Source organism: Phoenix dactylifera, unplaced genomic scaffold (assembly GCF_009389715.1).
Source record: "Phoenix dactylifera cultivar Barhee BC4 unplaced genomic scaffold, palm_55x_up_171113_PBpolish2nd_filt_p 000786F, whole genome shotgun sequence".
Taxonomy (NCBI): Eukaryota; Viridiplantae; Streptophyta; class Magnoliopsida; order Arecales; family Arecaceae; genus Phoenix; species Phoenix dactylifera.
In genome coordinates, this window is record NW_024068155.1 from 118,280 (window position 1) to 134,984 (window position 16,705).

At 39.4% G+C, this 16,705-nt stretch overlaps 1 protein-coding gene across 4 annotated transcripts; it reads left to right on the forward strand.

Moving 5' to 3' along the window:
- The first annotated feature begins 2,315 nt into the window (after window positions 1–2,315).
- LOC103702698 (ras-related protein RHN1-like) lies at window positions 2,316–10,705 on the forward strand. 4 transcript variants are annotated; one of them, XM_026802857.2, is made up of 10 exons: window positions 2,316–2,540; window positions 2,634–2,711; window positions 2,823–2,990; window positions 3,147–3,195; window positions 3,335–3,408; window positions 6,760–6,853; window positions 7,475–7,513; window positions 7,609–7,726; window positions 9,366–9,446; window positions 9,608–9,683. In XM_026802857.2, exons 1-8 carry the CDS (start codon window positions 2,340–2,342, stop codon window positions 7,614–7,616), a joined length of 711 nt encoding a protein of 236 aa, XP_026658658.2. In that variant the 5' UTR covers window positions 2,316–2,339; the 3' UTR covers window positions 7,617–7,726; window positions 9,366–9,446; window positions 9,608–9,683. The 4 variants fall into 4 exon arrangements, with proteins under 4 accessions (XP_026658658.2, XP_026658657.2, XP_026658659.2 ...); XM_026802856.2 differs by having other exon boundaries at window positions 7,475–7,726; XM_026802858.2 differs by lacking the exons at window positions 7,475–7,513; window positions 7,609–7,726.
- Window positions 10,706–16,705: the final 6,000 nt, after the last annotated feature.

Here is a 16,705-nt window from a genome sequence, read left to right on the forward strand (position 1 = left end):
TTATTATGGAGAAGAATTTCTAAAATTTAGGACCCTAGCTTTCTTTCTTGGAGAAGAAAGACATCTCATCCTTATCCCTAAAAGCCGTGGTTCCTATCCTCTTTATTTTTGGCCAATTTTTGGAGTGAGGAAAGAGGAGGTGTGGGGATATTTTCCATAAAAATATGTTACCTCAAATCTTCCTAAAAAGATAGGAATCAAATCCCTAATTTGTAGGGATTGCATGGCGCATTAAGTAGGGTGGCGTGCTGCTGAAGTTTGGGGTGCAATAACCCCCTAATTTTTAGGGATTCTTAGCACAAGATTTGTTCATCTCTTAGCTTCCGATTCACCAGAATTTTTGGAAATTTTATCAGCCAAATTCGTTGGCCAAAAGAGGTGTGAGGCGTGGGGGGTCTTTTGGCTATAAAAGGACCCCCACGCCTAGGGTTTGCATAAGATGGTCTTTAGAAAGGGTTCTAAATTCTGAAAAAATTCTGAGAGCCAGCCACCTTCTCTCCTCCTTCTTCTCCTTCATCTCCATCCTTCATCCTCTCGAAGAAGAATCAAAAGTTGAGTGTTTCAAGGGAGAAAAGTTCAGCCACTGCAGCACCTCTACACGAGCTAGCACTCCTGCAGTTGTGGATCTTCCTAGAGCTTCGCGTGGACTATCCGTAGAGGCCGGACGCGTGTGCGGCTATATAAGGTGATCAAGGCATCATCAAAGTTCTCAAAGCAAAAAGGTATGAGATCTGATCTCATTAAAAATTGAGATTAAAAATCAACTAGGTTGCTGAAATTCTACATGACTACATGTTAGACATAGAATCATGCCTACTTGTTTAGGATAAATGTTTAAAGTTCTGGATCTATTTTTGTTGTAAAGATATGATCTCTAGCATGCATAGGAATTAAATAGTTTAATTCATGCTTCCGCTGTAAAATTTTTAAAAATATATGCATGCGACCATCAGGGTTTCCAACAATAATCACATTAGATAATCTAAAAAGAAACTAAAGTTTTATTTAGAACCCAATTCACCCCCCTCCTCTTGGGTTGTCTACTCGGCAACACGAACTTAAGGGCTGATGGCTTTTTTCTTGCCCTGTATCCCATTGGCAAGGATTGTGACCGTGTTCGACCCATTTTAGACCTAAGGATGGGAATGATGACTCAGTTGCACTAGGGCCTTCTGATCTCCCAGTGCACGAGTCTACTGTAGCGGTTGCTACAGCTGCAGTTACTGATGCTAGTTGGCAGCTATTTGCTGTAGGTTCTAGATGGCGACGATAAGCATATGAACTTGCTGCATGAGTTGATGGAATTGCTTAACGATGACCAATTGGTCAGGCTATGGCTCTTGCAAAGGAGGAGCCCACCGAGGGCTCTATAAAGAGCTATTTGACTCCAGGGCTGCATCTTGCTAGGCGGTTGTGGTCTCCGCCTAGGTTCTCCTTGATTTCATGGTTGTGTGTCATCCGCTCAATCGATCATACCTCCAAAGATGGGATCAAGGTTCTTCCTCTAGTGCCAATTTGTTACCACTGAGAATCGATTCGACCCAAGCGTGAAGATGGTGGTGGTCACTAGAGATCTCGGCTCATCTACCGTCCGAATCGAAGAGATTGGACAGGATCCCTACACAACTCTACAGTGATGCTCTAGTGGAGTTGGATGGTGGAATAATGGCTTCGTATGGCATTTTTTTGGCTCCGATCTGATACATCAAAAGCAAAGAACTTTACTCATCGAAGCGTTTCTGGCGAGAGATCCTCTGATGCCTAAGTTAAACACAACTCTCAGAAAATAGGAAGAGACTTAAGAGGAGCGAAAAAAACAATGCAAGAGAGTTAAAAGAGAACTGACCTAGAGAGCCCTAAAAAATGCAATATATAGACGAGGATTGGAACCCATCACCGAATGGTTTAGAGCTATATGCTGGTTAATAAGGCAATAAACCATGCAACTCATCTGTAAATCTCTTCTGTCTTTTTTTGGTAGCGGAATTTGCTTGGGTATCGTATTTGTTAGAAAATAGTTAGCAATATGATCGAGTTGTTACTAGTTGTGTAGAGAATTTGAGATGCAGAGAACTTTTTGTACTCTTTTTAAGTAAGTCATATGGTAAATTTTGAATGATTCATGCTGATAAATAGTAAGCTTTCATAGTAGGGTCATCCTATTGGTACATGTCAGTTCGTATCAAATTATAATCCATCCATTTAGAGGAATAGAATATTTATTAACATGACAACAAAAGAAGAAAAAATTAAACCGAGAAAGACATGGGGCATTCCTGTCCTTGTATATGCCAATAAATCCACTTCTTTAGAAAGCGACCTTAATTCACCGCGAAGCAATGCCTCGGCCCTTTCTCCTCGATCTCCATTCTTCGTTTCTTCTCGACTCTTCCTTCCGTCTTCGTCCCGGTCTCCTCTCTGTCCCTCCCTTCCGAGCAATCCCTGCGAGAATCCAAAATCGAAAGGACTTTGGATCGGTCGAAGCTCTCAGCGAGTCTCCCATGGCGACCATCGGCCGCAACAATCTCAGTGCCAAGCTCGTGAGTCAACCCTCGCTTTCCCTCTTTCTCTCTCCCAATTCTCCTCCTTTGGTACCAATTACCTGACCTTTGCCGTCGATCTTGGGATTCCAGGTCCTGTTGGGCGATATGGGCGCCGGGAAGTCCAGCCTTGTTCTTCGGTTCGTGAAGGGCCAGTTCCTCGAATTCCAGGTCTCCTTGCATCCGTTTTTTGGGGGGTTGTGTCGATCTTGGTTCGGTTGCTGAGGGTTTTGGGGATTAGGGTTAGCGTTTGGTTCTCATCCTCTTTGAGTTTGATCGCAGGAGTCCACGATCGGGGCAGCTTTCTTCTCGCAGACGCTGGCGGTGAGCGACGCCACGGTGAAGTTTGAGATTTGGGACACGGCGGGGCAGGAGAGGTACCACAGCTTGGCTCCCATGTACTACCGCGGTGCTGCTGCTGCCATCATCGTGTATGATATCACCAGCACGGTGCGGTCACGACCATTGAATCCCAATTCCGCTCCTTCTCTTTTGATTCGATTCAGTACTCTTGGGGCATTTTGATTCATAAAATAGGGGTATTTTTACTGAGCTTTTGATAGATACTGTCTGTTTTCTTATCTGCCTTTTCTCTATGGTTTTCAGGATTCATTTGAGAGAGCTAAGAAATGGGTTCTAGAGCTACAGAAACAAGGTCAGTTTCATTCTCTGTTTGACCTTATGTTGTTTGATTTTTTTTTTCTTTTTTAATCCTCAGTTCAAAACTGAAGGTGCAAGTCTAGAATCTGTTAGTCTTAATTGATTTGTAAGACAATGTGGATGCCTTGTTCTAGGTAATCCAAACATGGTAACTGCTCTTGCGGGAAATAAATGTGATTTGGAAGATAAAAGGAAGGTGACAACTGAGGCAAGTTCTTCAAATTAATTATTTATCCCTACATTTCTAATTGATTTTCATACTTCTGTCTTTATCTCGAGGATACTTTGCTTCTCCTTTTTGGGTGGCAATAGTTTCAATGAGTAAAAATAACATATTCCACTTTCTGTTATCTGTATTAAGCACGTATATTCAGCTGCTGCATTGTCCTTATAATAAGGATAATACCTCTGGATTAAAGTTATAGTTTTGAGACATATTTATGCACAGTTGTTTTGTATAGTGGAAGCTAAGGGAAGATAATTTGCAAAAGGGGAAATGCGAGGGATGGATCATGCTTGATGACTTGGCTATGGCCATCTAGGGTTAGTTGGGTCTGTTTGGTAATGTATGAACTGCATAATGTCTGTTGGGTCACATATGGACTCAGTCTTTCATAGAGGAAGTTCTTCATCCAGATAATTTTAGTAGGCTCAAAGGATAACATTAGTTTTGCATGAACATGGATGTTGGAAGCAGTTAGTCACGCATTCAAGCATCTGACCTGGCAAAAGGAGAAAGAAGGAGAAAAAGAGATATAAGGGCACATAGAAAGATGATTATTTTAATATATTATAAATTTGATTTTTGAAATTATTTTATAGTAGAAATTGTTAGAAGATATCATTTGCTCTGGTGTTTAAATATACATGTTCTTTTTCGCCACAAGAAATATGTATGTTCCTTGTCCAAACTCCAAGTTTAGTTCAAGTATAATGGAAATTTAGTATTATGAACATTTATTTTTAATGCATATATTCTTGGCCAAGCTCCAAAAACAATAAAGTGAATTTCCAATGCCATTATGGTGGGTCAAACTCATTGTTGTAAAAGGCAACTCTCCACTCAATTGTAATCTATACTACTATTAAAAATGATGGTTAAAAATTAGGGAATATTTCTTATTGATTCTGTTTGTCATTTTTTATACCAACAATATTATCGCACTTATCTTAGAAAATATGTTAGTTTCCCATTTGGTCTCATCTGTGTTAACTACCACATGGGAGCTTTCCCTATTTTCCAATTACAACAGACTACGTTCATAAAAGCTCCCAAACAAATTGAACTCTATCTCTTTATTTGATTCAACTTCTAAATAGATTAGACTCTATCACTCTCTCCTTTCTACCCTCAAATGTGCATTTCATGTTCTCCATTGCTAATGAAACCTATAAGCTAAGATTCTCATAAGTGATGTTCATGCATATGTGACTTGCAAATTGCATCTATCCTGGATGCTCCAAGGTTGATGTGAGAGAGTCTAGGTAACACATAAGATGTGATAATCGAACATTTAATGTTGTCTTAGAATCATAAATGTTCCTAGCTGTGTGCAGTGACCGAGTAAACGGCATAGAAGATTTTGAAAGATGTTAAATTGCTATCAAGGAAGCAAAACATGTACTTGGTAATAAATATGCAACATATGATGATGTAGGTTATAGTTGACTTTTACTAGAAACATGAACTATTTGTTGAGTAGCTAAAAAAAAGTAGAAATGTTGATTATATATGCTCCATTAAGGCTCAGGTTGGTTGGTGAGGGACTGAGAGTTTGAAAGTTGAGGTTGATTACTGATTTTCAAACCAAGTCAGTGTTGATTATAGTAATACTGGTTTTGTTAACACTTACAAGACCTATCTACAAGATTATGACATAAATAAGTTGACAAATCACCAATGCTACCTGGACTATCACTTATGCAATAGCATGTTGTATGTGTCTTCATTGGATTGCTTAAATCAACAATTGACTTTGAAGTCAAGTCAAATTTGATTGTAGTAACAATTAAATGCAATCTATATGTACAGCACTGATCTGCAATGTAATAAATTGAGTAAGTTCAGATTTTACCCAAAATAATTGTATTTCTTATTGTCCAATTACCGTCATCATGTATTTTATTTATGCATTCACATGCAGACAAAGACTGACTTGCTGTTGCTAGGGCTGCAGTTGGTCGAATACACTAGCCCACTGGATAGCATCAAACGGACCTATAATCTGAAAACATACCAGCGCTAGCCTTATCTGAGTCATTTATGGAGCTTATTTAGTATGAGTGGAAGCACAATCACTAGACCTTTTTAGTAGCTGCTTTGTGTTAAGCTCTGTATAGCAACCAAGTATTGAATCCGACCCAAGGGACCAGAACGTGGATGAACATATAGCATATTTGGCGACATCATATTGATTATGAGTTATGACATGCATATTCGAATTGGATTCTTATGTTAATGGTTAGGAAAACAATTATTATCCAGAGCTTGCTGAATTATCAATTCTCCCCCAGTTTTGCCTTTTATCTTACAATTGAACTTCAATAAATTGAACTTACAAAGACTCCACCTTTATTTGTAGATGGCCCTTCTTTTCCTTGTCAAAGATACACTTGCCAGCTTCAGTGATTTGAAGCTAAAAGGAATCTGCTCAACTTAAATACACATCTGGATTAGGAAATTGAACTTTATGGGGCTGTATGTGCCTGTGCAGGAAGACCCTGATCTACTCTACATATTACTAGCCTATTGATTTTAAAACTCTGTCAAGTTAAATTATAGGAATTTGTTGACATCCTTATCTAAATAGGAGTAAAAATTTACCAGGGCAAGTTAAAGCACTAAATCTCCTTCCATGTCTAAAAATATGTATTCAAAACTCTCCGACAATCTAATGTAACATGTCAAAGAGTCCAATCTGCAAATCAAGAAATAAAAGCACTGAATATAAATCAGGAATCATGCCCATATCTGGAGCAGTTCTCCGGGATCCAAACTGAAATACTGTTGGATGTCTTCTCATGGTCTTAACTGGACTATGAATCTTCTGGGTCCCAAACTCAAGTATTATTTTGTTTCTTTCTTTAGTAATCATAAAGGGTTGTCTTGCATTAATGTGTACACAACCTCTGGAACCAGTGTAGAATAGTTCAACTGGTATACTGTGAAAAGTGAAAACATTAAAAAAATTGTTGGCTGCATAATAAGATGGTGGATTGTTAAGATATGTAATTTGTTGAACCATGTTGACAAGCCATGTTGTATCATTTTGTTTATGGACTGGATTAAGAAATAATAATGTGTTTCATATTAAGTTTATCTTAAATTGAACTTCGTGCAATTCTCACTTCAGGTTATCATGATTTTTGAGATCAAGTGCCATTATGTTAAGTTTGTTTATAATTATTTAAAATGTTTTCTTTGTGCAATCCAGCTTTTACATGAGATTGCAGTTTGAAAACACTGGTAATTTAGTTTTTGGCAATGATGAAATAGGATGCATGACATTATAATTATGCTGTTTGGTTTGCAATTAATTGATTTTTTTGATGTGTGTAGGAAGCACGCACATATGCCGAGGAGAATGGTCTTTTCTTCATGGAGACCTCTGCTAAAACAGCCATTAATGTGAATGACTTATTCTACGAAATAGGTATAACTTTAATTTCCCTTTTCCTTATATGGGAAATACAAGTTTATTGATTATATATAGTCAGATCTTAATTAAGAATTGAATGAGTAACCTTGAGCATGAATAAATTAGGCACTGATATTGCTGCATGCTCTTATATTTTTATAACATTCATCCAACTCATGATCCCACTTGGACCAGTTATGTCTCAGTATGATTAATTTGATTAAAAAATGAAATGTCTCCAATGTTGTAGAACAAAATTCCATTTTCGTTGACAAGGTAGTGCAATAAACAGTCAAATCAAGTCCCTGGAATTCAGTGGTTGTGGAAGGAGATTATTGTAGTCATCAACTGAAAATGTCATATCTGGTTTATAATTGAATTGTTTCACCATTGCCGTGGAAAGACTTAATGCAGGCCTTTCTGAGTTATTGAGATTCGATGCTGTCACAATCTTTTTAAAGAATATAATTGCAGTCCAATCCTTTGCTATTGTAATTGTAAAATGGGGATGTGATGATCTGCAATATTTGGACATTTTTTTATGAGTTTTATTATTTGCACTCAATGATGTTATTGTTTGTAATTTTCTGATATTATTGTATATACTGAATTATCTTATGAATTAATGGGTTGAAGGGAACTCTTTGCGGCTTTTGGTCACTGCAGTTGAGAATAGTATGTACTGAAAACTTCCATTATTTCTTGTTTCATGAAAACAAGGAGAGAGCTGTTACACACCCAACTGTTTTTCAAATTTTGTAATCTTTCAGGTGATTGAGTTTGCAAGGATAGCAGCTTAACAACCTTTTTTCCTAACTTCTTTCGTTCTACAAAGGATGTTCTAGATGAACAACTACATAACCTGCACTCTGCATTGTGGTGAAACTAGTATGTCATTCAATCTTTCAGGAAAGGATAAATCAAGCAATCAAACCCATTCAATTACATCAATTACATCTCTTTAAACCTCTTTATTTTATTTTTTTGTAGAGTTACTAATTACTGAGTATGAGCTTATAGGTAATTTCTTGCATTTATGTATTCTTATGATCCATTAAATTCCCTGAAAATTTTCTGGGTACCCATCTGTGACCATTTATTGCACTGCTAATTATACCTTCACTGGTCCAGTCATATGGTTTAAGTTTGTTTATTTACGGTCAAATATAGATTTTAGGTTACTTGGTCAGGCTTTGATGACCCTTCTCTCTGTCAATAAGTCTGATCATAGTCACATATGCATTGGTCAAATAAACTTTCTCAGCAAGAATGAAGACCATTCATGGCTTTTGATCTGTTGTTATCTCTGATTTAATGATTTTCTTTAGAGAATTTCTTTGAACCATTTAAGAAGTATTGCTTATGTGCAGGGCAATAAAGTTGCAGGTTTTGAGATCTTGTGTGAGGTCTCTATGGGTTGGGTATTGTAGAGTATGGTTCTTATCCAATATATTTGTTTGCGTATTCTTTGACATTGTCTTCTTCAAAATGTGGCTAGGTTCTATTCATACTTAGATTACTATTTACTTCTTTAAAATGATAACTGAAATGAAGAAAAGAAAATCTAAAGAGTGAAGTTACATTTGCTTAGAAAATGAAGTTGGTCTACCTGAAAAGACCAGTCATGTCAAAAGATATTTTTGGCTATATACGACATTAAGCAGTCCTTAGACTGAACATATGGGCGTCATATTATAGGTTTATATTGGCAATCTGACAATGTTATATTAGGGTTGTTATTGCTGAATATAATTATTCTAACTGTTTCAAAAGGCTTATTTGGGGGTCTTAAAAGCTCAGGCCTCAAGGAGGCCCTCGAGAAAATCTTGAAGGTTATAACTGGGAATATCATGGAAGAAGGCTCATGCGAAAAACACTCCTTTCACCTTTTACAGAAAGTGTGCATGTTAGGCTTCCATTAGTTTAATAACCATCAAAGAGAAGATATGGATCATTTTAGTTTTAAAATGATGTTATCTGTGGATTAGTTCTAAAGTATGGTAGGATATGTTATTGTGCACTAACCATAAACGTATATGCATGTTAATTTTTTTCAACTATGCTACCCTCTCTACCTGTTATGTCAAGTTCAAATGTATTAGCGGCATCCATCTTTGCTTATTTTCATATTTTTTTCTTAAACTTTTCCATGTTCAGGAAAATCTGTGAGGCTTATGCCTTAGGATTGAGGCTTCGGCCTCGCCTCATTCAGAGTTTTACACCTCCACATTTTTAAACATTGATTGTCCCTTCCTTTTTCTTTCTTTTTCTTTTTATGGTAGGAAACAAATCATTTCTTTTCCTTCATCTTCTTTCATTTTATGAACCTCTCTTGCTATAAATTAATTGTTGTAGTACTTGGAAAAATTAACCAGTATGAGGTGAGTTGTACTCTAATCCTATCTCATGAATTTCTGATTAGTGGATATATGACTGAGGTATGCTTATGTCATCAAAGTTTTACTTTTTCTTAACTGTGAATTTTGTTATATCTTTTATTTCTTAGATAATATTTTCTTTTTTTCAGGATTCTCATCCAGTATGAGATGAGTTATACTCTAATCCAAATTATCTCATGAATTTCTGATTAGTGGATATTATGACTGAGGTGTGCTTCATGTTATTGTGGGTGTGGATACCAAAGTTTTAGTTTTTCTTAACTGTGAATTTTGTTTATCTTTTATTTCTTTGATAATATTTTTTTCAGGATTCTACAGCAGCCTGTATATATGATTTTAAGATCCATTCCTTTTTGTATTCTGTAAACAGCCAGAAAGTTGCCTCGTGCTCCACCAGTTCAGCAGCCAGCAGGGATGGTTCTTGCAGATAGGCTGGTTGACCGATCTCAAGCTTCGGCATGTTGTTCTTAGGTATTGAAAAGCATGAACATGATCGTTGTTGTAATGTGGTGTATTAGGCCTTTGTGTTCATCTCTAAGGGTAGGCAAGTTGAATGGGCTAAGGTGTACATGTTAGACATGCAGCAGTCTTATCAAGTCAAAGCAATTTGGTTTTGCAAAAATCTTGGTACCAAGAATGGTGCCTATTAAGGTGTCCCTTTTGAGACCAAAGACCATGCCTATTTGAAGGTTATGGAGACTGATAAGAAGCTGGAATAATCTTTATAGATAGAATGATCGTAAATCCTGGTCTTCTTCTTCCTTTTCTTCCTGGTGCTCTTTCTCTCTCTGTCTCTGTGCGCATGCGTGCGCATGTGCATGCCCACCTTTTCTTCCTGGTGCTCGTTCTCTCTCTGTCTCTGTGCGCATGCGTGCGCATGTGCATGCCCACACATGCACGTGCAAGTGTCTGTTCTTCATTTAATTACCAAGTTGCCAAGGGATGGTGTTTTGGTTGTAGATTTTAATTAAATAATGGAAAATGAAGCCTAACTTTTTCTGTCTCATTTGCTACTTTTCTAGTTTAATTACCTTACTACTGTACTTTTTTTCCTTTGCCTTTATATTCATTTCAATAGTTAGATAAACTTTATGATCGTGTGCATGAAGCTGTTTTTCCAACCTTATCCCCAATTGGTTACCATTCTTGCAGGTTTTGGGTCATCAACTGTCTGAAGGAAATTAACAGAATAATGTCTTTGGAAGTGCAGCAATGAAGTCATGAAATGAGGAAGGGAAGGTTAAAAAAGTATATATATTTGTAAATTGTTCCGCTACACCTCCCATCTGCATTAGGGAAGAATGTATCCTATTTCCATCATCTGTTTCTGGACCCCGCAAATGAGCAGAAAATGTCATGTGTGCTTTTTCAAAGACCTGTAAGTGTTCAGTTTGGTGTATTCAGTGTTTTGCTTCCTGGAAATCAACACTTCTACATTGACAACTAATGAAGAATTATTTTTGCATAATGGTAAGGTTGTTTTGTGGTGATATTGGTAAGAGCTTGAAATATGGGAGCAGTCTTTCTACAGGTAGGAAGAAGCCTATGTACATTAGACCCTCTCATGCCTTGAAATTACGGAAGCCTTTCTAATTATTTTTAGGGAAAAATATTGAGATATTCCTTCAAGTTTGGGCGAGCAGCATTTTGACTCCAAATTTTAAAAACATTTCAATTAGATGCCGTGACTTATTTTTTTGTTGCAATGTGGCCCACATAACTTCTTTTTTGGATGTAATATGGCTCAGTTGTCTATCAGGTAATGATCTGTGTAAAATATCTAAATTACCCTTCATTTGTTGGGAGTATTATTAATTGGAAGGATGCTGGTTTGGGGGAAGGGTTGCCAGGTCTCTCGACCTCCCAACCAATCCTTCTCTTTGTATCTCCTCTACTGTTCCAAGACAACTGAAGCTCTAATCGACTTAGGATTCCATCTCCACGGGCACAATAGAAATCCACGAAGATGAGCTTATCACCAGCTAGTGGGCAGCTATGTTAAAAGGAGGATGCACACATCGAGCGTCAAGTAGGTAAGGCTTTTGTATTTTCGCTTTCAACCTGGTTGGTATTTGATGATGCTGGATATTGTATTATTTAGTATTCCCTGTAGTACTTCTGCATCAGTATAGTTTTGGGGATTTGTAAGAGTTTTAATGATTGTAGTAAAATGTTCAAGTTGTTTATAGTTTCTCCCAGGATTGTAGCTGAAGCTTATCTTTTGTTTGCGGGCCACCTACCATGTATATTGGAAAGCATAAAATAAAGGCAAACGACCATTGCAACTTTTGTCTGCAGGCCACCTTCCTTAAAGTTGTTCAAAGAATCTTTATTAGAAGATTCTTTCTTTACCATTTTAATCCTTGCCAAATGACCCGTTGCAGTCTTCCAAACTTTGTTTGATACACTCTGTAGACTGTCCTATAGACATTTAGCTATTGGGGTTGTTGTGGTTCAAATTTGGCCAGAGGGTGACCACGCGGGAGGGGTCGAGGGAGCCACCGGTGGTTGGAAGGAGTAGACGGGAGCCATCTCCTGTGCGACGACCGTGGACCTACACAAAGCCTCACCGGTGTTTCCGATGGGCCTTCCGACGATCAAATTAGAGTGGGGTAAATTTGGTCCAGCCAAAAAGTTTCTTAGAAGTTACCTGACCGAGCTATTTATAGTCCCGGTAGAGAGGTTCAGGTGGCAGAGGCACTGTTGGCCCTCATCATGAGGGGGCGTGGCTCTGAGTCGGATGATGCGCAACTTAAGCTGGTTGGTGGCGTATAGTACTGCCCGTTCTTGAGAACAGTAGGATGTTAGACAGTCATAGCAGAGTATGGCCGGAGTAGTCAAGGTATCGTCTGACTGTTGAAGGTCGGCTATCGAGACGTGGCACGGTAGTGTTGTAATGTACGGCTACGTAGATGGGCGTAGGTGCGCACATAGGTGTGGTCGTTGGCGAGGCCAAGCCCGTTGAAAGGTCGTATCATGCGTTTGACGAGGTTGGCTTGACGGGTGCTGAGAGTAGCTCAGCTTCCGGATTCCGAGGTGTGCTCGGTGGAACTCCCTGAGCTCGAGGGTCGGGGCGTACTACTAAGTAGACGCCTCGAGCTTGGTCGGGGCGGGTCGGCGAATACTGGAGGCATCCCGAACATGATCGGGGGAGTCGGCGAATATCTGAAGTTGGTGGAGCTTTTGGCGGAGTTCGAAGTCGAGCCGAATCTGAGCCGAAGTGAGGATTCAACCAGTTGGCGTTGACGTTTATTGGGCAGAAACTAGGCGGCCTTTTAGCTGTGGGCTGGACGATCCATTTTGCCCCACATCATTTGCCCCCCACTTCCGAGGTCGAGCTACCCTACAGCTCGGATGATGGAAGTAGGCAGATTCCTGATCATCCAGTGCTTCAATCGAGTAGGTGAAAAGAGGCGCGTACGGAGCTGTGTATACCTCGGCGCATTTCATAGCTGGAAGCTCGATGTCAGACTTGGGAGGCTCGAGCTGCCAGATTTTCCTGAGTAAAATCCACCGTAGAAATTTTTCAGTGTTCCACGTGGGCATTTCTTTTTGAGGGGTTGCTGGAGTAGGACGAGGAGGGTTTCGACCATTAATTCTCCATCCCTCAAAGCATCCCGTCTGGCGGAATGCGAGAAGCCGACCATTAATGCTCCCTTCTCCAAAGCGTCTCATCTGACGGAATGCAAGAGGCCAACCAACAGCATTTCGAGCTCCAGAGCACCCTCCATAATGATCAGCATTTAGTGGGGCGATTTGGGGGGATTTGTTGAGGCCGTCTTATGGCCTGCCACGTGGCGAACCCCAGCTCGTCTGATCATTTAGGCTACCTGATCAAGGCCACTGCAGTGGCCTATATAAAGCCTAGAAAAGGGGGGTCCAGGATCGTTGCTTGAACCCCCCCCCACACTTCTGGTTTTCTTCCTTCAGCCGCCATTGTCGTGGTGTTGGAGCTTTCTTCCGGGCACTATGGGAGCTTTCTATCAACCTTTGCACCGGGCGTTGCTTTCTCCTCCCGGCGGGCATTCTCCTTCTTTGCTTGACCACCCTTTCCGGTGAGCTTTCGGGTAAGTATTTTATCCCTCCTTTCGGTCGCTCGGAGAGTGATAAGTGCTAAATAATGTATAAATTAATATCTTATTAATAACACTTATCATTATTTTAATTCACATATTTTGTAAATTTAACTAAAAAAATGTGTTGCCTTCATCATTGCATTTTAATAAATTAAAGGTAATTCATGTTTTACTCATTTATTTACTGGTCAAGTTTAATGTGTGCAGGTCGCGTTTGCAGCTGAACCCATGTCCATGTCACCCTTTAAGTGCTTAGAGATCAAGCTTCCACGTCATCCCTTTCCTCCCCTGTTTTAAGCTTCAAAACAGAGTCAATCCCAATCCTCTTTTCATCACGAATCATAGCCACGTCTGTTGAGTCCAGCATCCACCACCCCAGCTCTTTCGAAGCCCCTGCATCCCAACTCATCTCTCATCCTATTCTTCGGATCAAGCTAGTGAACCCGAATCCCAGCCGCATCCAACCATCGGCAGCATCCCAAAATCAGATCTCAGCCTTCCTTATCCCATGTTCTTAGCTTCTGCATCCCCTGCATCCGAAAACAAGTTCGTCTTCTCTGAAAATCAAGCAGCCCAGCATCTGCGATCGATCCCATGTGAAGTCTCGGATCCCGCTCCACGGACGAAGATCACGCATGCATGACCTCCGCAGCCCACATCCCGTTCGTGATCTTCTCCTCTCCCGTTCGCGATGACCTTCAACCACCCACGGATAAGTCCCAGTCGATTCTAGCTCTCTCTTCCATCCTTATTCAGCCAAATCTCCTGCATCCCAGATTAGCCCTTCCTCCCAACTTCCGAATCCAAACTCCATCCCATCTATGTTTGTTCCCAGCATCTTCCTTCTCCCTTGATTCATTCTTATCTTCCCAATTCTTCCGGCATCCCTTCTCAGCCGTGAACACCATCCCGCGTTTCCCACAACGTCCACATCTTCCTCTGCTTCTGAACCAACCCATCCTCTGAAAGTGAATCCTAGGTTCTTCAGTATTAAGCATGCTGATTTTTTTTTTTTTTTTGAAAATCATGGTTGAACCTGATCGGGTTGCCTACGTACCCCTTCATAAGGGGGATCAAGCCATACGTAGTTCTTTTTATGTTTTAAAATGCAACGGAAAAATCGAATCAAACAATTTAATTCATGCATGCTTACAAGATCAAATCTAGAAATCAGTACCTTAAGAACACATAGGATTATGCTGGAATCGTTTAAACAATTATGCTAAAACTTTCATGCATGATTAACTATCAGATCTGAAAGGTAAACATTCTATTCTGATTAATCTCCAAATATCCATCGAATGGATTCTGGAGATAACTCCGTGAGGAGCCCCAAAGGAGGGTAAAACCTCGGGAAAATCAGACCTAGACCCTATCTCCAAAATAAAATATTGATATGGGATTAATACCTTTTATGATAGAAGAAACTTGTGGATCTGATCCTTGACTTCGCAGCCACGCACAAGAATGGCCTCTACGAGAAGTACACGCGAAGTTCCTGAAGAGATCCAATCCTGCGGAAGTGCTAGCTTGTGCAGAATTTCTTGAGGCTGAAATTTGATTTTCCCAACGCTATCAACTTTTGATCCGCCTTCTTGGAAGAACTTGGAGGAAAGGTTTAGAGGGATTGAAGAGGACTTAGATCTGATCTAAAGACTCTTATGATCAGGGACCCCTAACACTAATGGCGTGATGGACTTAGAGGAGGAAGAAGTCGGCTAGATTGAATGCAGAATTTTCCATGCATGAACTAGGTTTCCTCTCTTTTCTTTTTCCTTTTTTTCTTCTTTTTCTCTCTTTCTTTCTTGAATTCGACCACCAGCTGATGGAGGTCCTTTTAATGTTGCTATCCCCTCTAACTTCATGCCAACCATCCCATATTTGAGGAGGATTTTGTGGGGTTTTGAATTTTGAATTCAAAATTCAAGTTCATGCGCTATTACATGATGAAGCTTGATCTAATCTAAACCATTCATCATGTTGCCACTTTCCTCTTTCAATTTCGAAATTTCCATGCCCCCAATCAGATTAGAGGGTCACGTGGTGATTTTGTGGTGATTAAATTCGAAATTCAACCTTAATTAGAAGTGAGATAAAGATAAGGATGACATATGCCATGAAGAGAGATAATTTGATCTTATCCAATTCTTTTCATGAATTTATCTCTCCATGTCACCCCATCTGATGATGAAAGAGGTCCATGATGTTGCCAAGTATTCTATGGCACCATTAAATAAATTAAATTAATTTTTAATCATATTAAAAATTAATTTATGGCGCCATGCATGGACATGTGACAAGTGGATTTCAAAATTCGAACAGTTTCAGATCAAACCCATTTAATTTAATTAAATCCTAACAATTAGAATGATCCAATTATCATGGGTTGAACCTAATCCAATTAGATCAATCCCTAATTAAGCACAAATTTAATCTAATTTAATTTGGTCAACCTAAGTCCTCTTGATTCAGACCTAATCCAATCAGGTCAAAAATCCTGATTGAGCCTAGAATTGAATCTAATTCAATTTGGCTCATCCTTAGTCTAATTAGTCAATCCAATTGAGTTCATTAGCAAACTAATTACTAATTAATCCTCCGATAATTACTTTAATTATTTTATAAGATAATTTACCAATCGAATTGACCAAATTATCCCGAATGATTCTTAATCATTCATCAGCCTTCTTGATCAATCAGGAATCTTCTATGCGTGTGACCTCATAGGTTCGAACCTAAGCCAGTAGTATAGGAACGACTTCCTACACTAATCGATGTGACCATCTAGCAATTGTACCCGACATCCGGATAGGTCGAATATATGCGAAGCAAATATTCTGGAACCCTGAACTATAGTTACTGTATAATTCAATCCCTTTGACTCCTAATGCTAGGATGACTTAGAGCTCACTGTCAACCCTATAATTAGTATATCCATTATGTGATTAACTTTAGATATCCCGTGACTCCTCACTGGGATTACCCTGGCCAAAGTTTTGCTAAATTAATCACAAGATATTATTTCCTGTTTTCCAGAAGGGGTCAATTCCATCTCGACTCACAACTGACTACGCAAGTACTTGACTGCACCCAGTGACCTTCCGTCACTGAATTAGAAATCCAGGTAGTCCGGTACCAAAGTACAATGAGTTGCTTGTTAGTCACAGGTTGCGGTTCAGATCAGAGGGCCAAACTTATACCCATATCCACTCGGAACATCTCTTGACAGTAGAGCATTCCGGAATTGGTCACATTCAGTGAAATGTACTCCTACACTTCACCTGTGTGGCATACCAGTGTCTTCACACTCCTTGGTTAAGAGGACAACCAACGTATGTATCATTCGATCACGAACAAGTTTAAGGACTCGAAGATAAATCCTTCTTTATCAT